This window comes from Bos javanicus, chromosome 7 (genome assembly GCF_032452875.1).
Source record: "Bos javanicus breed banteng chromosome 7, ARS-OSU_banteng_1.0, whole genome shotgun sequence".
Classification (NCBI taxonomy): domain Eukaryota; kingdom Metazoa; phylum Chordata; class Mammalia; order Artiodactyla; family Bovidae; genus Bos; species Bos javanicus.
In genome coordinates, this window is record NC_083874.1 from 58,428,490 (window position 1) to 58,452,540 (window position 24,051).

The 24,051-nt window shown below is 40.8% G+C and overlaps 1 protein-coding gene across 3 annotated transcripts in view; it reads right to left on the reverse strand.

Annotated features, from left to right (window-relative positions):
* The window catches only part of JAKMIP2 (janus kinase and microtubule interacting protein 2), a 194,796-nt gene that overhangs the window by 69,756 nt on the left and 100,989 nt on the right, over window positions 1–24,051 (reverse strand). For all 3 annotated transcript variants that reach the window (XM_061423907.1, XM_061423906.1, XM_061423905.1), the window contains exon 2: window positions 1,857–2,132. In XM_061423907.1, coding sequence (XP_061279891.1) covers window positions 1,857–1,985 — 129 coding nt within the window. In that variant the 5' untranslated portion in view covers window positions 1,986–2,132. The remainder of the gene's footprint in view (window positions 1–1,856; window positions 2,133–24,051) is intronic.

The window sequence follows — 24,051 nt, forward strand, 5'->3', positions numbered from 1 at the left end:
GGTGGAGTGTTTGTCAACACAAAGTCAAAGAACCACCTCCACAGGGACTGTCTGGACCGTGTGCTGGAATTGCAGTCCTGAGCCTCATCACTCCTACTTTATCAGAATCTTTGGACTCTGGGCCCAGGGATCTCAATTTTTAATAAGTTCCCTCCGGTTATTCTAATTTCCAGTGATGCTTGAGAGACAAGTATATGGAGAAACAGACTCAGTCATCTGAATTACAGATCGACACACTGAGAAATTGAAATTTGTCCCTGGGGAGACAGAAAGGCAATATTCTGGTTTTCTGACTCTTACACAAACATTTTTGACTTTGTTTTTGTTTGTTTTGTTTTATGACACCACCTTCTTGTTAACTTTATGGAAAGTGAAAAATACCCTTCATAAACTTTACACTGGGGGCTGCTTATCCAAGGTCAAGGATTAACTGAAACAGGGGGCCAGGAGCTTTGGCCAATCCAAGCTTTATTATTGTTCAAACCAGGAGAAATACATTTGGGAGAAAAGAACTAATTAAAATGTAATGGTAAAGTCAAGGAAGAAGAGGCAGTAAAAAAGAGTAAGGATATATGTTGTTTGTGACTTGATTAAGAACATTTCCTTACTGCACACAGAGTTATCTCTTTAAGGTAATTTTACACTGACATGATTGTCTCTACTTTGCAAAAATGTCTTACGCCTGTCACATATTTCAAAATGATTTCCTGTCCATGACTCTGTTTGATATCCATACTGCTCTAATAAGAGAAGCATTAGCATATTCATTTAATGGATGAGACTCAGAAGCAAAGAAACTTCCCTAAGTCTAATTAGCAACTGACTCAAGCATACCAGATATGGAAGGGATATTACTATGAATTTTTTTTCAGAATTTACTATGTGCCAGGCAGCTCTCTGAGCATCTGATATGAATTTTCTCATATACTCCTCATCACTCCTTTATGTACGTGTCTAATTTAAACCTCCTCCCAGCTCTACAGGATAATAGTAAGGTATAAGGATAGAAATCACATTTCAGTCATTCATCTACTCATTCAACAAATATATGTTGAGCTTTTCAGTCCTGGACATTTATTTAAGCTCCACTGATAGAGAGGTAAGTGAGACTGCTGTCACAGAGATTACACTTGACTTGGGGGAGAGAAGCATTAAACAAATCAACATATAAATACAAAAACTGCGCTGAGATGAACCAGGAAAAGGCAGGCTTTAGGGAGTGTGTGGACCCAGGAAGTGCTCTGTTTTGGAGATTGTAGTCAGATGCTTGACTAGAGCTGACACTTGCAGGAAGTGTGGAAGGAGCATGCTGCTGGCTGGAGAAGAAGAAGGGCAAAGGCCCAAATGTGATGGGCGTGTGTCTCCTGGTTCAGTGAAGAGGCTGGAGCAGAGTGATCTGGGGACAGCAGTGGTGGGAGATGAGTCAGATGATGGACAGCTGGAGGGGGAAGGTCCTGACGTGGTGGGGGAAGTCCTGTGACTGAGAGAGGTGGGCAGCCTTGCAGGGTTCTGAGCAGTGGAATGACATGATGGACATGCTTTACAAAGATATCTCTAAATGCCTCGGGGGAATGACTACAGAAGGCAAGGGTGGGACCCATCAAGGCCACATGCTTATTCATTTGTCCAGAGGTGGTGGTGGTGGGGGAGTATGCTCTCAATTTTTACATCTGGCTTCCTGGGCAGGCAGAGCTCATGAACAGGGTTTTCTCATTTTGTGTGTATCCTGTGCTCAATCCCTTCTGCCACACACAGGGAATCTCCCCAAGTGCAGGGGTTGTTGCCCCCTCTGGCAACCAGCAGACAAGAGCCCACTGAGGCAGGGCGGCAGGCGGGCCTCAGGAAGCCCCACTCACCTTGGACTTCTCCTGATGCAGCTCTATCTGGATGTCTGTGAGCTTGGTCCTGAGGTCTTCGTTGGCAGCTTGAAGGGCGACAATGAGCGCCTCGGGCTTCTCGCCCTTATTTCGCCCTTTCTTGGACATTATTCCCTTCTGAATAGAGTCTGTTGGTGTTGAATTCCTCTCAAGCAGGGGCTGCCATGTTCCTGCGGCTTCTCCTGGGTGCGATGGCTCAGCAGCTACTGCGTGTTGCCCCTCGGGAAGGTCTCCTCAGCCACTGCCCTGGAAGCCCTGGGGAGGCAGAGACAGTAGTTACTGCCACGACCGAGACCTGGCCGCGTACCCGTCAGGCACTCAGCCTGAGCTGCCTGCGAGAGCCCCCTCCTAAGGGCTGCCGACCACTTGGCACATGAATTTAGGGCTGTCTTCCCAATGGGCTAGTCTGGTCATGTGAGTGCCCTGCTTAAAATCCTTCAAAGACCTATGAGTCCATACACAAGTGTATCTTTCACATCTCAGAGCGCTCTTTACACCCGAACCTGCCCATTCTCCTAGCCTTACTTCCTCCACATCACTCACATATCCTGGGCGTAGAGAGTGTCTTTTAATTTTCTGATTCTTTCTCTCTTCCCATAAGGACTTTTCATTTCCCCCCATCTCTGCCCTGCCTCCTCACACGGTCCTCAGCCTCACAAGCTGCCACACAGACAGTTTAGTCTGACCAACCCTCAGGTCTTAGCTGGTAAGTCAGTTCCTCCTGGAAGCCCCCACCCCAACCCACCCCACTCCAGGTAAATACAGATCCCTGTTTTTTAAGTGTGGTCACCTCCATGAGTCTGTAAGCTTTGTGAGGGCAGGAATGTGTTGTTCATATTTACAACTTGCTTCTCAGAATGCATCTCAGGGACTGGACATATTAGCTATTTAATTCAGTTTTGTGAAAGGAAGTCCCCTATGTGATGATCTGGGATGCCATCCTTAGAATTTTGGAATTATTTTTCCCCCAGTAGGTAACAAGGAAGCTAGCTATTGAAGCTCTTGGCAGGTAGGTGCCCTAACAGAGCAGTGCTTTGGTGTGGTTGTTCTGGTGGCATAGTAGGGAGAGAATGAGGAAGGGAGGCCACTAAACTTCCAAGGTGAAGGATGATGTAGACCCAATCAGAACAGCAGTGAGAAGACAAAAAAAAAAAAAAAATGATGTCTCTTGATTTACAAATCTTTAAATGTGTCATAGGAACAAGGAGGTAAGAAAAATATAAATCCTAAACTGTTAAAGTCAGTGCAAAAATCATGACTAGATAAAGAAGATAATAGAGAGTTTCCCATGCAACCTTTCAGAAAATTGAGAGTTTTGTATCTCTAGAACTAAGCAGAATTCCTACTGATGATCCATATGTTCCAGTAGCTGCTGCTCTGTTGAGACCCCTGCTATTCAGCCTTGAGGACCATGCTGGGATCCTGGGCTTTCTGCCATCCACCCATGACCACTGGGGCCATGTCTTTTAGAGACTGTCTCTAGGGAAAGGGGATAGGGAAAGGTTAGGAAGTTAGATCAGTCTGTTGCCAGCAGTCATGGAACTGTCCACCATATTGTCCACCACTCCAACATCTAGGCTAGATGTTGGAGTGCTCCTTCATGCTTATTTTGCAAATGTTGCAAAATCATTAAATTTTATGGCTGAGAGATTCTAAGTGGTTACAATTCTTTGTTTCTAGAATTGAAATGAATTCAACAAGCATTTATTGAAAATTTGTATGACAAATACCACTAGGCACAAAGATAAGTAAGATAGTACTTAACTCCAAGCAGGTTTTGGGTGAGAAAACTCCCATACATACAGTTAACAGGTATCTCCTCTAGTTTGTTCTCTAGATGTTGCTGGTCCCCCAGGCTTTGTCCAGGTTATCTCTACTGGTCCCACCTATAGGTTTTATGACCCCCTGTGTTATATTCATAGCCCTGACCATTCCCCAAACCCCAGACTTATATATTCAACTCCTTCTACCAAATCCACCTGGATATCCTATTGGTATCTCAAACCTAACCGAACAAATACAGATGTCTTTTTTTAACTAGTCCCTCAAAAACGTTATCCTCCCCAAGTTTTCCCATATCAATAAATGGCACAATCACATGCCCAGTTGTTCCAGATCTTAGCTTAGAAGTCATCCTTTCTTTTTTTATCCTCTATATACCCTATCCAGTCCACTAGGAAGTCTGGTTTGTTTTACCTATAAAATATGACTCACTTTATAGTCAACTTCTATCAGACCTTTATAGTGCTGTCACAACACAGGGAAAAGCCATTTTGGAAAAGCTTCCTAGCCATATTGTTGTCTTGAATGAAGAATAGGCTTTTCATTTTCTCTTTTTTCCCCAATGCAAACAAACCTTTATTAGCATCTACAATTTACCTGCTACAGTAAACAGTCCTGAGGGTTCAGAGATATATCATATAGCCCTGGAGGAGCTCACAGTTGATTGGCTCCATTAGTTAGAGCTGCAGCAGAAAAAGGTAGTCCTGTTCAACTGACAATTTAATAATGGGACTATCTACCAAAGGATGAGCAAAGCTAAGGAAGCCTATAAGGGCTGTGGAGGTATATATCAACTTTAAAAGGAATGAGCCATTTCAAAATGGCTCTATGTAGGTTAAAAGGGTAAGTGAAATACAGGTACGTCCCACAAACATGTCTTGTCTTGAAGCTTAAGGTGATTGAGATTTATCGGTTAGTTTGTTTACCATCATCAGTTGGAGGGGTCTCTCCCTTGTGCCTGAATGAAACCATACTCTGTTAACCTTTTCAACATAACCTCAAGAATTCTGACCTCAATGATCCTTAATTTCCTCTCACTATTGTGCTACCTGCAGACATCACTGCGATGGGTCTTCCAGTACTTTCCACCGTGGTCGACTCCATGGTATGTGTTGGAGTGAATGTATATTGTGTGGGCTTGGGACTCTTCTCTTTAGAGCTAGCCCTCTTCAGCTATGCCTTAGCCCAGTAGATGTCCCAACTTTTGGAAGCCAGATGATCACCCCTCCAGATTCCCTGAGCCAAGAATGGGCTTTTCCAATTGGAGATACTCAAATGGGGGCTACCCAGGTGGCTCAGTTGTAAAGAATCCACCTGACAACGCAGGAGCCTCAGGAGATGTGGGTTCAATTCCTGGGTCAGGAAGATCCCCTGGAGGAGGAAGTGACAACTCACTCCAGTATTCTTGCCTGGAAAACTCCATGGATAGAGGAGCCTGGCAGGCTACGGCCCACGGGGTCACAAAGAGTTGGACACGACTAAGCGACTAAAAAAACAATAACAACATACTCAAATGACAGAGGCAGAAGCTTGAGAGAAACTCTGGAGTCACACAATTGATGTATGTAGAGAAGGTTATAAAACTAGGAGGAAAAACTCCAGGGTTAGATTGCACAGGCTCTTGCACAATCGATGATTAAATTTAATTTAAAATGATTTCATTATGCAGAAACAGAGAAACATGGCAGTATGTGAATGTAAATGTAATAATAATAATAAGTTATACTGACCAATCGCTATAAGCCCATCATTGAATTCAGCACTTAAAATACTGCTCAAATCTAATGTGCACTAAAGATGCAGTGGGGAATAAAACTATTCACAGAAAGATTAAGTAACTTGCCTAGGATGACTGAGTGGATAGCCGGTGGGGCTGAAATTCAAATCCAGGCAGTTTGAAACTGAGACTCAAGGTGTCTACCCTGGGCTACTCTGCCTCATGTTTGCATTTTAGAGAGGTAACTCTGGCAGTGTGATGGAGGATGAGTTACTAAGGAGGGAGAGACTGGAAGCAGGAAATCAGTGAGTCTGCTTCAGTGGTCCAGGCGACAGATAATGCAGTTCTAAATGGGGCCAGCCATAGGGATGAAAAAGGAAGCGGCAACTCTGACACTGGAGATGTTGATGGAATCACATCCTACCTTTAAACATTACATTCTTCTCTCCTGTTGTAAATAACGAGGACCAGCACTCTGTCACTGCTTGCAGCAAAAATGTGAGAAGCAACAGCCATATTTTACATTTTAATTTACAATCCTTTCCCCAAAATATAACATATGTGCCTGACTTAACACATTTTTAGTCTGGAAATTATTGTGAACTTAAGTCCCATAAGAGCCAGATAAAAGAATAGGATTAATAAATTAGACATGTTCAGAGAGAAAAAAATATGAAAGGAAGTTGAGGATGGGATCAACTTATAGACACCTACCTTACTGTAAACAGCTCATATAAGTATGGCCCTATTTAACCCTCTGAAGTGAAGTGAAGTTGCTCAGTCGTGTCCAACTCTTTGCCACCCCATGGACTGTAGCCCACCAGGCTCCTCGGTCCATGGGATTTTCCAGGCACGAATACTGGAGTGGGGTGCATTTCCTTCTCCAGGGGATCTTCCTGCCCAGGGATCGAATCCAGGTCTCCTGCACTGCAGGTAGACGTTTTACCGTCTGAGCTACCAGGGAAGCCCATATAACCCTCTATTGGAGGGCAATTTTTCAAAGTCTTTTCCAGTTGTGATGGGTGCCTAGAAATCTTGTGATTCTCATATGTAATTTCACTAAAATGTTTCTGTTGCTTTGTGCTCCCCCTTCCCCTTTTTGGACAGTTTTATGAGATATAATTCACATATCATAAAATTCATCTGTTTTTTAGCATATTCACAAGGCTGTACAACCAATACTACAACTGATTTTAGAACTTTTTATCATACCAAAGAGAAAGCCCATACTTATTAGCAGTCATTTCCCATTTCCACCAAACTCTCCCAGCCCAGGCAATCATTAACCTACTTTTTGTCTCTATAGATTTGTCTATTCTGGATATTTGTGTAAGCAGAATCATAAAATATGTGGATTTATTTTTAGTAACTGGCTTATTCTACTTTAAAAGAGTCATCCATAATATAGCCTGTATCAATATTTTATTTCTTCTTATTGCTGAATAATATTCCATTGCATAACTAAAACTAGATTTTATTTATTCCTCTGTCAGTTGATGGGCACTTGTGCTGCCTTTGCTTAAGCAGTTTGAGGTCAACCTTCTAGAGAGGCTGCCACATGCAGAGAGACACGGCCCCTCAAAGGAGTGTGCTCCAGAGCATAAGGGAGAGCTCTAAGACATCTCTGCAGATGCATGGGATGTTTCTGGACCACCCTCAGAGCCTCTGTCATTGATAACACCTGATGCAACAGAAGACCTGGAGGAGGGACAGAAGTATCTTTCAACAATGGGCCAATCTATCAGGAAGGAGGGCGTGATGGCTTCTCCACTTCAAACCATGTGAAGGCATTTTAAATGAGCCCTAGGTTTCCAGCTTTCAGCTGCTGATGGCAGTGCTGACCCCAGGGATCACTGGGAGGTATCAAAGGTGAGAATTTTAGCTTATCCTCTGGTCCTATCCTGTCATTAATCAGGCACCTCCCACAGCCACCAAGGCTGAGTTTCCTTGCAACCAAGTTTTAGATAAAGATATCAGAAAATTTAGAGACAGGCTCTTATGAGCAGTTGCATTTTAAAATAAGGATCACTGCTTGAGAGCAAATCTTAATGAAGGAATATATTATCAGTGGAAGAGTTTTGGCCATCATTCATTCATTCACTCCATAGACATTTATTGAGGAGGAAATACAGTGTAGTGTTTGAGAGTAAAGCTTCCCAAATTTTTGGTCTGGTTTTATTAAAATCTGTAAGACAGCTTTAGTAATTGGACCTCCACTCTGGAGATTCTGATAGAGTAGTTGCTGGGTGATTCTGATGCACAGGCATCTTTGAGAACTCCTGGGGAAGAGTATGGACTATGGAGTCAGACAGACTTAATTTTCAATTTCACCTGTGTGTTTAGTAGATGTGGATCTTGGATAAATCATTAGTTCTCGGGTTCTCAATACCCTTCATCTCCAAAATGGGGGCGAGAGGTGCAGGAATACGTAGAACTATGGCATTGGATTGTTTGACAATTACATGAAAGAATGTAAAAGATGCTCTCACACAGCTCATGATGCAGGAGAGGTAACATTTATTGAGTGTTTTCATTTTCAACTACTGGCTAAGGTGGTGGAAACAAACTAGGCAATAGGTGCTTTTCTCAAGATGCTTAATTTGAATTAAAATGACAGGGGATATTACAAATAATGATAATTCAAGTGCCACACTTATGGAAGGCCTCAAATATTAAAAAGCCATTCTTATTCTTGATCCTCTACAGACTTATTTAGGCATTGGTACAAACCCCTGAGAGAGAAACCACAGAGAGGGGGAGAGTGACAATAATATGAGTAGATGACACTTTTTCTTCCCTCGCCATGGTTTTCCCTCAGGTACCACTTCTGGAGAGTAACAGTGGGATGCTGCATTTGAAATAATCTTGGGATCATCTGCTCCCAGCTTTAGCCTTTTTATGTCTTTTAGAGTTTCAGTTCAGTTCAGTTCAGTCGCTCAGTCGTGTCCGACTCTTTGCGACCCCATGAATCGCAGCACGCCAGGCCTCCCTGTCCATCACCATCTCCCGGAGTTCACTCAGATTCATGTCCATCGAGTCGGTGATGCAATCCAGCCATCTCACCCTCTGTCGTCCCCTTCTCCTTCTGCCCCCAATCCCTCCCAGCATCAGAGTCTTTTCCAATGAGTCAACTCTTCACATGAGGTGGCCAAAGTACTGGAGTTTCAGCCTTAGCATCATTCCTTCCAAAGAAATCCCAGGGCTGATCTCCTTCGGAATGGACTGGTTGGATCTCCTTGCAGTCCACCAAGGGACTCTCAAGAGTCTTCTCCAACACCACAGTTCAAAAGCATCAATTCTTCAGTGCTCAGCCTTCTTCACAGTCCAACTCTCACATCCATACATGACCACAGGAAAAACCATAGCCTTGACTAGACGGACCTTTGTTGGCAAAGTAATGTCTCTGCTTTTGAATATGCTATCTAGGTTGGTCATAACTTTCCTTCCAAGGAGTAAGCGACTTTTAATTTCATGGCTGCAGTCACCATCTGCAGTGATTTTGGAGCCCAAAAAAATAAAGTCTGACATTGTTTCCACTGTTTCCCCATCTATTTCCCATGAAGTGATGGGACCCGATGCCATGATCTTCATTTTCTGAATGTTGAGCTTTAAGCCAACTTTTTCACTCTCCACTGCTGCTGCTGCTGCTAAGTCACTTCAGTCGTGTCCGACTCTGTGCGACCGCATAGATGGCAGCCCACCAGGCTCCCCTGTCCCTGGGATTCTCCAGGCAAGAACACTGGAGTGGGTTGCCATTTCCTTCTCCAATGCATGAAAGTGAAAAGTGAAAGTGAACTCGCTCAGTCGTGTCCAACTCTCAGTGACCCCGTGGACTGCACTCTCCACTAGGGAACCTCAATATCTATTTTTTATAACAAGATGTCCAGATTTAAAAATGTCCATTCAGCTGAATAGGGAAGATGTAGTACATATAAACAATGGAATACTACTCAGCCATAAAGAGAATGAAATGATGCCATTACAGCAACATGGATGGACCTGGAGATGATCACAAGTAAAGTAAGTCAGAAAGAGAAAGGCAAATACCATTATGATATCACTTGTATATCGGATCTAAAATATGACAAAAACAGACTCACAGACATAGAGAACAGATTTGTAATTGCCAAGGGGAGGGGTAGGGAGAGATGGATTGAGAGTTTGGAATTAGCATATGCAAGCTATTATATATAAAATGGATGGAGGAGGAAATGGCAACCCACTCCAGTATTCTGGCCTGGAAAATTCCATGGACAGAGGAGCCTGGTGGGCTACAGTCCATGAGGTCTCAAAGAGTCGGACATGACTGAGCAACTGAGCACGTATATAAAATGCATAAATGACAAGGTCCCACTTTATAGCACAGGGAAATATATTCAATATCCTGTGATAAACCATAATGGAAAATAATAATGTATAACTGAATCCCTCTGCTGTACAACAGAAATTAACACAACATTGTAAATCAACTATATTTCAATAAAAATGGATTTTTAAAAATTTCTATTTGGAGCATCATTGATTTTAAAAACACACATTTCAAGATTAAAATCAAGAAATTGGAAACATTTATTGATATTAAATCAGTTCATCGATATTTAAATATGTTGAATCTGTGCTATTGCTCTTTGGTTATAATTCTGGTTACACAGTCTGTCCAGGAAAGTAAAAATATCCTAGAAATCCCAATATGATGTCCAACTACATTTTCTATTTTCTCTCACATCCTAAAATACCTAAAATTCTTTATCAGAAATGTGGTCAAGAAGGCATGGCCACTATTTATGGAGCACTGTTCTTGGTTTTTCATAGATGCAAACAATTGCAAGCATCATTCATTCCCACCTGCCAGTGGTTTCTGGATGGTAAGGGGAGGCAAACATCTGTCGAGAGGAAACAAATTCTAGAAAGCAGTGAATGATACAGTTGGCAAATGCTATGGGAGTAGCTTAGAGCAGACTGCAAACGCATGAAGACAACAGAGGAGGTGAGCTGAGCCTGAATGATGCTGATGCTGAATGTGCTACCTAATTTCCTGAGTTCTGCCTCTGGGCCGGGCGCTGGGCTAAGGTACATTCATCTTAGGTACAGGAATTTATCCCAGTCAACCCCTTCAGATATTTATTCTTATTACGTTTTTTAGGTAAGAAAACTGAGGCTCAGAGAAGTTAATTAACTTGAGAAAAATTAAATGCCAGAGCTGCAAGTCAAACACACATCTGTCAGTCTCCAAAGCCTCTTAGCTATTATAATACATACTTGAAGAAAGGGCTGGATTCTTCCGCTCTGGTCGTGAGTAGGCTCAAGAGACGGCAAAGGCATGAACATATCAGTGGGCACTTACAAAACAGAACTGTGGGATGTGGTGGTTAGGAGCTTGGGATCTGAAATCACACAAACTGGTTTTGAGCCACACTTCCTGGATGTCTATTCTTGAGAAATTAAACTCTCTAAACTTCTGTTACTGTAAAATGAGGACACAAATATATCTACCTCACTGAGCTCTTGCAAGGATAAATGAGCTAAAGTGTGTAAAATGATTAGAAATTATTATCATTGTTATCATTTTTTTCCAGGACTGAACTATCCAAGAAAAGCCAGCTTAGATTTCAAGGGAAGAAGAAACAATTTATCATTCCTTTGTGCTAAAAGAGACAGACCAGGAAAGGCACAGAGATCCCTGAAAAGACTAAAGCAATTCTTGCTTATGCTTTTGGCAAAATAAGATCTGCACTGGCAAGGTCAGTATTCCCAGGAGTCTCGGCTTTGCAGATGGTTCTGCCCTAAGCTATAAACTGAATAAGGTTGTTATTAATCTTAAGAGTTTCCAATAAGGCTGTTGCCTCTGAGTTATGATTTGAAAAGCAACTGTAATATAAAATTAACTAGAGTTCATGTGTATGCAACACTTCTCCATAATTAACACTTTGATACATCCACTGCACCAAAGCCTTGCTGGTTTGGCTAAGCCCTTCCCCCACTTCTTTTCCAAAGATGATGTTTTAGAATTAGATGTTGTTAGTGTTTAAAACGGATGAATTAAACTAACAGATTCTATTCCCAGTGACCTGCAGAGACATGTTGCTGCTGCTGCTGCTAAGTCACTTCAGTCGTGTCCGACTCTTAACGACCCCATGGACTGCAGCCTACCAGGCTCCTCCATCCATGGGATTTTCCAGGCAAGAGTACTGGAGTGGGGTGCCATTGCCTTCTCCAAGCCCTTCTTTATGTAGGAAAATACATTCGTGAACTGTGCACTCATGAACCTAACACAGAAATTTAATATAAAGGAGGGGAACTGCTATAGTTAAAATGGATAATCAACAAGGACCGACTGTACTGCACAGGTAACTCTGCTCAATATTGTTATGTGGCAGCCTGGATGGGAGGAGGTACATGAATGGCTGAGTCCCTTTGCTCTCCACCTGAAAACTATCACAACATTGTTTATTGGCTATGTCCAATATAAAATAAACAGTTTTTTTTAAAAGAAGGGGGACTGCTATTTAAGTTAGTCCAAACCTGGAGTTCTAGTTTCCTATATAAAGGGAATGTGGTGGTGTGGCTATTGGGTCAAAAGATTTTAACCCTTTATACATCTGTTAGAAGAAAATGAATCTAAAATGCTAGCATTCAACATAGTATCAGCTAAGCATCTTTAGGACTGCAAGGTGTCAGGCTTGTATGGTTTTTTGTGTTATTTTTTCTCTCTTCTGTTCTTCCACCAATTACCCTCTTTATCACATATAATAATAGCAATTATTTTATTACTATAAATTATTTAGTTAATACATAAATTTTTCATATGAAAGAATGTAATACAACCAATACTTTGGCCACCTAATGTGAAGAGCTGACTCATTTGAAAAGACCCTGATGCTGGGAAAGATTGAAGGCAGGAGGAGAAGGGGACGACAGAGGGTGAGATGGTTGGATGGCATCACTGACTCAATGGACATGGTTTGGGTGGAACTCCCACAGCTGGTGATGGACAGGGAGGCCTGCAGTGCTGCAGTTCATGGGGTAGCAAAGAGTTGGACACGACTGAGTGACTGAACTGAACTGAATACGACCAAAAACCTATTGTTCCTGATGCATTTGCTTTTTATATCTCAGGTTTAAATCTTCATATTAGAAATATACCCCCTGAAATGCAGTAAAATCATTCTCAGCACACATACAATAGATGTGTAACCTCTTTCAGAGGGGTTGTCAGGAAGGCTTGGTAGAAGTGACGTTTAAAATTAAGGCAAAGCAGGTGGGAGGATCCTTCCAGAACTAAACTACTCTGCAAACTCCACTAATACAGTTCCTTGTTTGGCTTCCTTTCTCCTCTTCAACTCTCTGGTGAACTCCATCCTACTCATCTTTTAGGGGTCAGATCCAGGATCATCACATATCACTTTCCCTCACACCTCTGCACCATTCCCTGGGTGGCATAAATTACTCCCTCTCTTGGGTTTCTATTTGCACTTTAAAGACACTTCTTATAGCATTCATCACTCTTCCCTTAATTTAATGATTCATCAATTCACAAGTATTTATGAAACATCTGGAGGGAGGATGCAGAGACAGGGTCCTTGTTCTTCCCAGAGGAGGAATCAGCAATTTCATGCAGTCTGATAACGGCACACATAATAAGAGATGGGAATCAGGAAAGACTTAGGAAAAGTGATCTGTAACAAAGATCTGTCAGATGTGAAAGAATCAGCTAGCTAAGAGAGTACAAAAAAAACCATGTTCTAGGTAGAGGGAGTACTGAATAGGAAGGTCCAGGGGTAAAAAAGAATATAAATGATGCTCTGGAGAAAAACATAGACAAGATCTTGGTGAAAAATATGGGAAAACTTCAAAGATGAACTTAGAGAGGTTGACAGGGAACAGTTGGTAGAAAACAGTATAGATTATGTTAAAGGGTTCGGACTTCATCCCCACAGTAATGTGTAGTCACCAGAGTTTCATACAAGGGAGTGACTTATCACATTTTGGTTTTAGCGACAGAGGATGAGATGCTTGGATGGCATCATCGACTCAGTGGACATGAGTTTGAGAAAACTCTGAGAGATAGTGAAGGACAGGGAAGTCTGGCCTGCTTGCAGTCCAGGGGGTTGCGAAGAGTCAGATACGACTGAGCGATTGAGCAACAAACAGTCCTTTGGCAACTGAGAAGGAAACGGACTGCAGGGTTAAACACAGACAGTGCAAGAACATTCAGCAGGCGATGGCCATGATTCATTTATAGCATAGTTATTCTTCAGGTGACTGAGCCCACGTGAGGGTAAAACTGTCTCATTCATCTTTGCACTCACAGTACCTGTCACAAGGACCACCACGAAGCTCAGTTTCATTAACACTGGTCCAGATCCAAGGAAAACACTGAGAACGAGGAACATATTTCACAATTTCAACGAAAATGACTTATAATAAGAGTTCTTATGGAAAATTTCTTTTGCTTTGTGAAAGCGCCTGAATGACTGTTTTGATTTCAGGCAAAAGTAAAAGTTTGGTGTAACAGTTAAGTAAACAATAAAGTTAAGTAAGTTTTCATTTAAGCCGTGTTCTGAGATTTCATGACCCTTGCTGCTATTCATCATATTCAAATAAAATCGAGTTTAATTTCATTCGGCACTGAGTAAGTTATCTTGCATTGTACTACTATGACTGGATTTAGAGGACTTTGAAGGATGAGTTCAGCAAAGTAAGTTACTCAGTGCTATACAGTCTTAAATGCAGTGTTCTTTCTTTCTGGATTGAAAGTATTTTACAGCTACTGTAGAATGAGGAGTACCAATGTCATTGGACATGGGGGAGAAATATCAAACTAGCAGGAAATCACTGAGTTTTCAAGGTCAGACAGAGAAACCTCTGCCTAAAGTAGGCACTTGCTTCATCTGTACAGTATTAAAAAAAAAAAAAAAAAAAAAACTGGTATGTAAAATTAAAGAAAAATACCCAGATCACTAGAGGGAGTGAGCTTCAGAGAAAGTGTATTTATAACTGAGAGCAAGCCTTTCTATTTTAGGCATATGTGAAACACATATACCTTATGCTATCGTTTCCTTGGTGACTGCTCTCAAAGGCCACACATTTTAAAAAAACTATCATAAAAGCACATGTGCAAAGTGTCAAACATGAGCAGAAATTTCTGTATATAGGATAAGAAATGAATAACCTGCTATTTAAAAAGAGGACAATTTCTGTATAAAGATTTATACAGACTAATATTACTTGAGTAAAAGCATGTAAAGTTTGCATATAATAAATATTGGATATACAGTACAGTTCTATTATAATATCTTCCCTATGTTATAATATGGTATCATGTACCAATAGTATAATAAATTACAGAATATAGAAATGATTTTTTTTTATCATTTAGATTCCTATTTTGAGTTCTGTTCCTGAGGTCAATATTTAACTATATTTTTAAAATTGGTAAGATCTTGGAAGCAAGATAGTGAGGTTGGCTAATGGAAATTAGTCAATCTAGCCCCAATGTGTAGCCATATGCTATAGGTAAATCACTGTAAAATCACAGATCAGCAACTACTTCTTGAACCATAATCATGTGCAAGCTATTGTGTTAACATTGAAGATAGTACAACATGTATCTGTCAAACAAGGCTGCATATGCCATGTGCCAAAGGAGGAAACACACACACACACATGCAGGAGAATCAAAGGGACGGTAGCACGAGGGCAAGGACTATGTCTGTCTGGCTCCTTGTTGAATCTCAGTGCCTAGTACAGTGGGGCCAGGCACAAAATAGACTCTGAATAAATATTTCTAATTAAATAAATGACTTCACCAGAAGAAAAGGCTTTATGATAAGGCTGGAACATGAAGGATGACTAGAAGGGATTAAGAAACGGCAGAAAGGTAGGACAAGCGAAGGAATAAATTGCAGACTACAATATCTGGTGTGGAAGGTTTATCCTGGGGAACAAACCAATGCAAAGGGATGGTAAATTATGATGTCTTGACTGCCTAGATACTGATTTTACATTTTGTTAAAAACTTACTGAGAATCTGAGAAATATTTTTAAGAGAAGAGGCATGATGCAATTTTTTTTTAAAAACGATTAATCTTGTCATTATATGTAAAGCAGAATGAAGTAAAGAAACTAGAGGTTAGAGGTCCAGATATGGATCCATTATCAATGTTCAGATACAAAGAGAAGAAGTTTGGATTAGGATGGAAAAATAGAAGTGCCTTTTTCTCTCCTAGTCAAAGAAAGGAAAGATGGGAAAAATTCTTTCCCATCATCATTTTCATCATCATCACCCAAGTTCAATCCCTGGGTCAGGTAGATCCCCTGGAGAAGAGAACAGCAACCCACTCCAATATTCTTGCCTGGAGAATCCCATGGACAGAGGAGCCTGGAGGGCTACAGTCCATAGGGTCGCAAAGAGTTGGACACAACTGAGTGACTAACACTTTCACTTTTTAAAGTGGTTTACAATGCAGCGTTTTACATGCATCCTTCCATTTCAGACTTAAAACAAGACTATGAGATATACGTGTTTATTATTCCTTTTTATAGATGAGAGAATTGAGGTGATAGGAGGTCAAGCTTCTCACTCAAAGTCACAGAGCTAGGTAGGTGACATGGTCAAGATGTATTTGAGCCTGAAGTTTCTTATGGACTGAAACCACTACACTTCTCTCCAGCTGATCTGTGATGTTTGAAGAGTCCCCACAAGTGCTGATTGTTGGGAAGCAGTGAGAGAGAGAGAAGGGAAGGTTGAAGATGACACCCAATCCTTGGGTGCATGGGATGTTGGAAGAATGTCAGTATCAACAAACTCATTGGAATGAAAGGAATCATATGTGCACCCAGACACACAGGTGTGCTGTGCTAAGTCGTGTCAGTTATGTCCAACTCTTTGCAGCCCCCTGGACAGTAAGTAGCCTGTCAATCTCCTCTGTCCATGGGATCCTCCAGGCAAGAATACTGGAATGGATTGCCATGCCCTCTTAAAGGGGATCTTCCTGACTCAAGGATTGAACCCGCATCTCTTATGCTTCCTGCATCGACAGGTGGGCTCTTTACCACTAGTGCCACCTGGTAAGCCCTGTGCTTAAATATAACAAGAGCTAATATTTTCAGGTCCTTGGTATAACCCAGGAATTATGCTTAATGATTCTCATTTTCTTGTTTAAACCACAACATTATAAGTATTACAGAAAAGGAAAAAGAGTCTCAGAAAAGAACTATGAATTGTATAATATTATATAAGTAGTAAAAAGGCAAGTTAGGACATAACACAGACAGTCATATCCCAAAGTCTATAAATCCAGTAATGATTCTGTAGCAGAAACACTCCAGTTTGTTTTTAGAGAAATCACACTTGAAGGACAGCAGTACCGTCTTTTCATTACTGATTGGTTTATCTATCTTTAAAATTTACTACACAACCTCTTTGAAAACAATTTCTAAGCACTTTATAGAAATAATAGACTTCAACAAAATAAGATTTAAGACATTTAAAATTAAGTGAATAGTACTTGTGTGAAAGTGTTAGTCACTTAGTGGTATCAGACTCCTTGTGATCCCATGGACTGTAGCCTGCCAGGCTCCTCTGTCCATGGGATTCTCTAGGCAAGAAGACTGGAGTGGGTGGCCATTCCCTTCTCCAAGGGATCTTCCTGACCCAGAGATTGAACAGGGTCTCCCGCATTGCAGGCGGACTCTTTACTATCTGAGCCACTTGCATACGCATACATAAAGATAGGTGCTCAAAAGGCAATAGTTTAAGTAAATAGTAATGATGTACACATACATAGAGACTGATGTTCAAATAGCAATAGTTCTCTTTGTGTGGTACATGGTAAGAGGTCTTAATTTAAACTTAAGTTTGGCTTTTCTTCTTATTATTATTATTTGCTTTAATATACAATCAGTTGTATGTTAAATTACACAATATAATATTTATTGCATACTTAATATAATCCAAATGAAATAATATTCCTGAGGAAAAAAAAGAAGAATTCAGTGAGGAAAGTGGAGCAAAGAGAAATCAAGGGTAAATAACCAGCTGAAGCTAGGGGTGAAGCTGGAATCTATTGTCATGCTTTCAACACACATCACGAAAAGCTGGAATTAATTCAAGCATAGAGATCTCATTTCTAAATCTGAAATGCTTCAGACTCAAACGCCTCTCCTCTCCACTGAAGAGAGAACCAGCCATTGGGCACTGAGAGTCACAGCACAATTTTCCACTCCGCAAATCCTGACAATGGTAATCAAACAGAAGGGGAACAAACTGTATGTAGGGCCCCTTCTTGTGAAGAACTCTTTAAACTCACAAAGTCTTAGTGTTATTCTTCCAAAATATGAACTACTATTGGAGGAAGTGTAATTTATCATTGACTTAATAACAATGTTATTTTAACCCCATATTAAACTCTGCAACATATTAACAGTATCTAAGTACTTAGAAATTTAAGCAAGATAATTTCACGTGTAAGCAATTTACATCTGAGAAACACACTTTTTCCCAGTATTTTCTTTGGCTTACTACCTACCCCATGGCACAGAAAGGAGCTACAATTTCTCACTTAACAGTTCAAAGTATTTCAATATACAACTTTGTTAGGAAAAGCAAACTCAAATGTGCAAATTGTTTTTCTCCACACAGACCCACAAGGAAGGTTCTGAGATACAGTATTCCTCTCTGTATGGTAAGCAATCTGTGATATTTTAAATCCTTGGAGTGCTGGCCTATAATATTCTAGGTTATCATAGATTTTGTACAGATAATTATTATAGTTCATCCACTTACTCACCTCATACTGTGACAGATGAGTACTACTAAGACTACTAACCATCTTTCTCCTCATTATTGCTGACTGTTTAACTAGGCTGGCCACTGTGCTAGGCTATTTACATGCATTTTATTTTTAATGCTCTGAGGTGGGTGTACAAGTCATCTAGCCCAGCCTCAAATCTGTGACTTACGAATCCTCTTTACAACTCTCCCCACTGGGAGGGACTGCCATGTGGATAATAAACTGCAGGCTTGAAAATGTAATGAGTGCTGTAGGAAGAAAGCAATCCACACACTATCAGAGCACAGAGAAGGAGATCTAATTCCCTGGGGAGGGCCAGCACTGCTAACAGAAGGGATGGCTGAGCAGAGTCTGGAAAGATGACAGAGGATTTGTCATGTGGTTGAAGAAATGAGGAAGAGCTGAATAAATGTCATATGAGAAGATTTAGTAAGAATTACAGATATGCCAAGAATATTGCTTAACTGGAGTTAGGGGGAGGATGGAGGAGAAAGAGAGAATTTTGAAAGGGCTCGTTTTTGTATCTTTACTGAGCTTGTCTCTATTCTTACACCTCATTAAAACACTAAATTTTGGGGAGAAGGGTTCCACATGCTAAGCTATAGACTGAAAACCTGTTTAACAATAATTCCATTGAAATTTTTCTACAGGTCAAGCACAGTATGAACCACTGCACATATAGTCTCTCTCTAAAACACACTCATGATGTTGATATAATTTTCCCATTGCACAAGAGAAGAAATTAAAAACTGAAAATTTGTGCAACTGTACAAAGTGTATGTCTATGCCATTCATTGACTCAGTTGTTTCTCTAGAACCTAAAATGTGTCTGACAGAATTTAACATCAGGTCAGCCTGATTCAACAACATTCATTTTAACTAATACACAGCACTTGTCTTTCCTTGAGAATCAGAAAGGGAATATCTTTTTTTTTTTCCTGTTCTATAACTATTATTAGCTTTAAAATTCTCAGATGAATCAAAAACAAGTCCTGCTCTATAGAAATCAAAGCATAAGGTTGCAAACACATTTCTTATCCAGAGCATTTAAAAGATTTAACACAAGGTTGTGTATCATTATTGTAGCAACGCACTGAGCCCTGACTGAAGTAGTCACTTAGGGCATTTCACAGATAAATCCCATTTTTCAGGTTGCTTATAACCTAGCAGTTAACGTTTTTCCTGTGTGAAATAGGGTAAGACAAGGGAGTGCTTTACTCCTGCAAAACAGTGCACACAAAATAGCTATTAAGTCTTAAATGATCACATGAGATAGATAATTAAATAAGATGGTACTGGAAGCCTGAATCTGGGGCTGTGGTTGAAAAACTTCTTATAATGTTGATCTGATTGCTTCAGACAGTCTGACAAAAAACAACCAATGGTAAGTAATCAGTAATATTTCCCTTGTATTCATTCAGATGGTCTACCGGTGACTTAGTGAACATGAATGACTGACCTTTATTCGGCTCTGAGCTGGCAAGTACTGACGGGGGAAGATTTATTCCAAGATGTTTGACTGTAGAGCCCATGTCTTCATTCTGTCATTCAGGCCTCCCTTGGAGGGTGGTAGTGAAAAGTCCACAGAATAATGCAGGTGAAGTGTTTAGCAATGTATGCATCAAGTAAGAGCTTTTTTAAAATGTTGGTTTATTCAGCAAATGTCTATTGAACACGTAATAGCTGCTGAACACTGGCCTTGGCACTGAGTAAATAAATGAAAACAGACATATGTCTCCAGCTCATGGAGATAATGTATTAGTTGGGAGAGGCACACAGTAAGCATAATAAGTAAGTACTCTGCTAGATTATGACAAAGTTTTATGGGAAACAATAAAAGCACGGAAGGTGATGGGAAGTGTTCATGCGGGTTCTGATTTGAGATAACAGAAAGCCTAGACAAGCATGCGCTATCTGGCTGAAGACTGGACGGGGTGAGCCACTCGGACGCCTGGGCAGAAGTGTTCCAGGAGTGCAGGGCAAGTACAGGAGCTCTGCAGTGGGTACAGACATCCAAGTTCCAGGAACGGCAGGAGGCCAGCCAGGCTGGAGGGAATAAGCAAATTAGGACAGCAGCCAAGCTGAGGGCAGGCATTAATGGGAGGGCAGTGTGTGCAAACCACACTGTACTTTTTAGGCCGTTTTACATCGACTTGGGCTTTTACTCAGAGTGAGGTCCCACTGTAGGATTCGACGGGAGGGGTGCCCTCATCTGGCTTCAGTTTTAGCATCTCACTGACTCCAGTGGTTAGAGTAGAAGAATTTGCATAAGAGGGATAGTAAGGAGACTGCCTTGGAAGCCTCTGCAAAAATCCAGCTTAAAGATGGTGGTGATTTAGGTCAGGGTGGGAAATGTAGAGTTAGTAAGAGGGACCAGATATAAACTGCTGTTAATCCTTTCTGAATTGGTGTTTGGTCAAAATTACAACCAATCAGTTGCTAAGCTGAGATGCAAAGTCACATAGGGTTGACTCAAGCATTAAAGAGTTCACTATACTATTTGTCTGTGAAATTTATTAAGCTCCTACTGGACTGGGAAGATCCCCTGGAGAAGGAAATGGTAACTCACTCCAGTATTCTTGCCTGGAAAATTCCATGGACAAAAGAGCCTGGTGAGCTATAGTCCATGGGGTTGCAAGGAATCTCAAGTGACTGAGTAAACACCCTAAGAAAGGCATTGTGCTAGCACTGCAGCTATCCGCACCACTTGGAGAGCTTAAATCTAAGAGGACAGTACACCACAGCTATGAAGTGGAAGCAGGGACAGATTTTATTTTCTTGAGCTCCAAATCACTGTGGACAGTGACTGCAGCCATGAAATTAAAAGATGCTTGCTCTTTGGAAAGGAAGTTATGACAAACCTAGATAGCATAATAAAAAGCAGAGATATCACTTGGCTGACAAAGGTCCATATAGTCAAAGCTATGGTTCTTCCAGTAGTCATGTACAGATCTAAGGATTGGATCACAAAGAAGGCTGAGTGCCGAAGAATTAATGCTTTCAAATTGTGGTGCTGGAAAAGACTCTTGAGAGTCCTTGGACTGCAAGTAGATCAAACCAGTCAATCCTAAAGAAAATCAACCCTGAATGTTCATTGGAAGGACTGATGCTTAAATCGAAGCTCTAATACTTTGGCCACCTGATGGGAAGAGCTGACTCATTGGAAAAGACCCTGATGCTGGGAAAGATTGCAGGCAAAAGGAGTATGAGATGGTTAGACAGCATCACCAACTCAATGGATATGAATTTGAGCGAACTCTGGGAGATAGTGAAGGACAGAGGAGACTGGCGTGCTGCAGTCTGTGAGGTCACAAGAGATAGACATGACTCAGTGACTAAACAACAACGTATCCAATCTATAAGCTTGTATGCAATAGTTATAACATACATACATAGATATAATGACCAATGAGACTAGCTGCACTTCAAGATGTATCATTGAGTCAAAAAAGCAAGATGAATGAAACATAAGTGTAATTTTTAATAAACACACACATATACTTTATGTGCACATGTATGTATATGAAATCACCATACATTTTGGAAAGATATGGGTGAAGGGTTCCACCTTGTTCAGGAATCAAAAGGGCTTCCTACGGAATTCCTTGGCAATTCAATGTTGAGGACTGTGTGCTCTTACTGCTGAGAGCCTGGGTTTAATCCCTGGGTGGGGAACTAAAATCCCACAAGCCACGTGGTATGGCCAACCCCCACAAAAACAACAAACAAAAACAAAAAGGTGTCCTGCATGCTTCCTATTATTTACTCCAAACCCTCTGGGGAAGATCACTCAACCCCTCCCCTCTCAAATGTGGGTTAGTCTGCAGGCCATTCTCCAGAGCTGTGTGGCAGTGTGGCCATTGCAAGAAACACTGTGTCATCCTCTGTGTGATAAGCCCCACCCTGACGACAGTGACATGCTTTAATCTGTCTCTGGGAAAGCTGAGACCCTCAGAGTGGACAGGTCAATCCTGGGTGAAAAAAAAATCTCTTCTGTTTCTTTCCTGTCTCCTAGGATTTTCCTGGGGGGTTGAGGGTGACGGAAGCCTCCTTCTGGCCTCTTTTCTCATACTCCTTTGTCACCATCTTCTGGCCCAGTGCTTCACTCCACTCAGCCTTCCAAAGAAGCGTAAACATGATAAATCACTCCTGCCAACATGCTAGCAGATAGTTTGTGTTTACAGATGCTCCCACCCCACTGATACATGAGTTTTATTTTGAAAAGGGGTTTAGGAGATGTAAGCATTGAGGGAGATTTTATAGGAGAAAACTAGTGTTACCCATAAACCCCTGTACATAAACTCAGTTATCAAAATGATTAGTATTAACTCTTGTTTATTCCTTTGTTTGCTTTTCCTACTGTTCTTTCCCCCTTGCAGTTAATCTTTAATGTATATGTCTTTATCTATCTTTATTTAACTTTGCATATCTATTCTTTCTTTCCTTTCCCCTTAACATATTTGTTAGTTTTATTTTCATTGCTTTATTCCCCAATTGGCACCTTGCTTAGTTTTGTTTTCCAGTCTGTGCTTTAGTTAATTTTGTTCTGATAGATGTAATTTTTGGTTTCCTTTGTTCACCAGGTCGATCTACTGTACTTTATTTTTGTTGCACTGTTCTGATTTTGCTTATGGGTGTATATATATATGTGTACATTCTATTATTTTTATTATTATTTGCCTGATGTAACTGCCATTTGTTTGGGGTTCATCTTTGGTTTCTCATTTTTGGATATTTGTTTTAATCTCACTTAACGCCATAACAAACTACTTGTTGAATCTTCATTCCTGACTAGAGATCAAGCCTTAACGCCATAACAAAGTACTTGTTGAATCTTCATTCCTGACTAGAGATCAAGCCTTGAACCTTTGGAGTGGGAGCACTGCCTCCAAGACCCTAGACTACCAGAGAACTAACCCTAGGGAGTATCAAATAGTGAGAACTCACACAAAGGAAACCACTTCAAGAGAAGACCCCACATCACCCAACGACCAGTAGCACCCTGTGCAGGATGCCTCATATAAGTAACAAACAAAACAAAAATACAAACTTAATCATCAGCAGACAGGATTACCACCTCACTCAGCCTTGCCCATCAGAGGAAAAACAAACAAAAACTCAGCACAAATCTCACCCTATATGATGCTTACACAAACCACTGGACCAATCTTAGGAGGGCAGAAACCAAAAGAAAGAAAGAATTCAACCTTGAAGCCTGGGAGAAAGAGACCTCAAACAAAATAAGTTAAAAAAAAAAAAAATGAAAAGGCAGAGAAATACTACACAAATGAAGGAACAAACTAGAAACACAGAAGTACAAATAAATGAAGAGGAAATAGCAAACTATCTGAAAAAGAATTCAGAATAATGATAGTAAAGATGATCAAAAACCTTGAAAACAGAATGGAGAAAATGCAAGGATCAATTAACAAAGACCTAGAGGAATTAAAGAATAAACATAAAGAGACAAACAACACGATTACTGAAATTAAAATACTCTAGAAGGAATCAATAAGGAAGCACTCTAGAAGGAAGCAGAAGAACGAATCAGTGAGCTGGAAGATAAAATGGTGGCATTCTGAAGAGCAGAATAAAGTAAAAAGCATGAAAAGAACTGAGGATAGTCTCAGAGACTTCTGGGACAATATCAAATGCACTAACATTCATATTATAGGGATCCCAGTCATGGGGTCGCTAAGAGAAGGACACGATGGAGCGACTTCACTTTCATGCATTGGAGAAGGAAATGGCAACCCACTCCAGTGTTCTTGCCTGGAGAATCCCAGGGATGGGGGAGCCTGGTGGGCTGCCATCTATGGGGTCGCAAAGAGTCGGAAATGACTGAAGTGATTTAGCAGCAGCAGCAGAAGAAGAAGAAAAA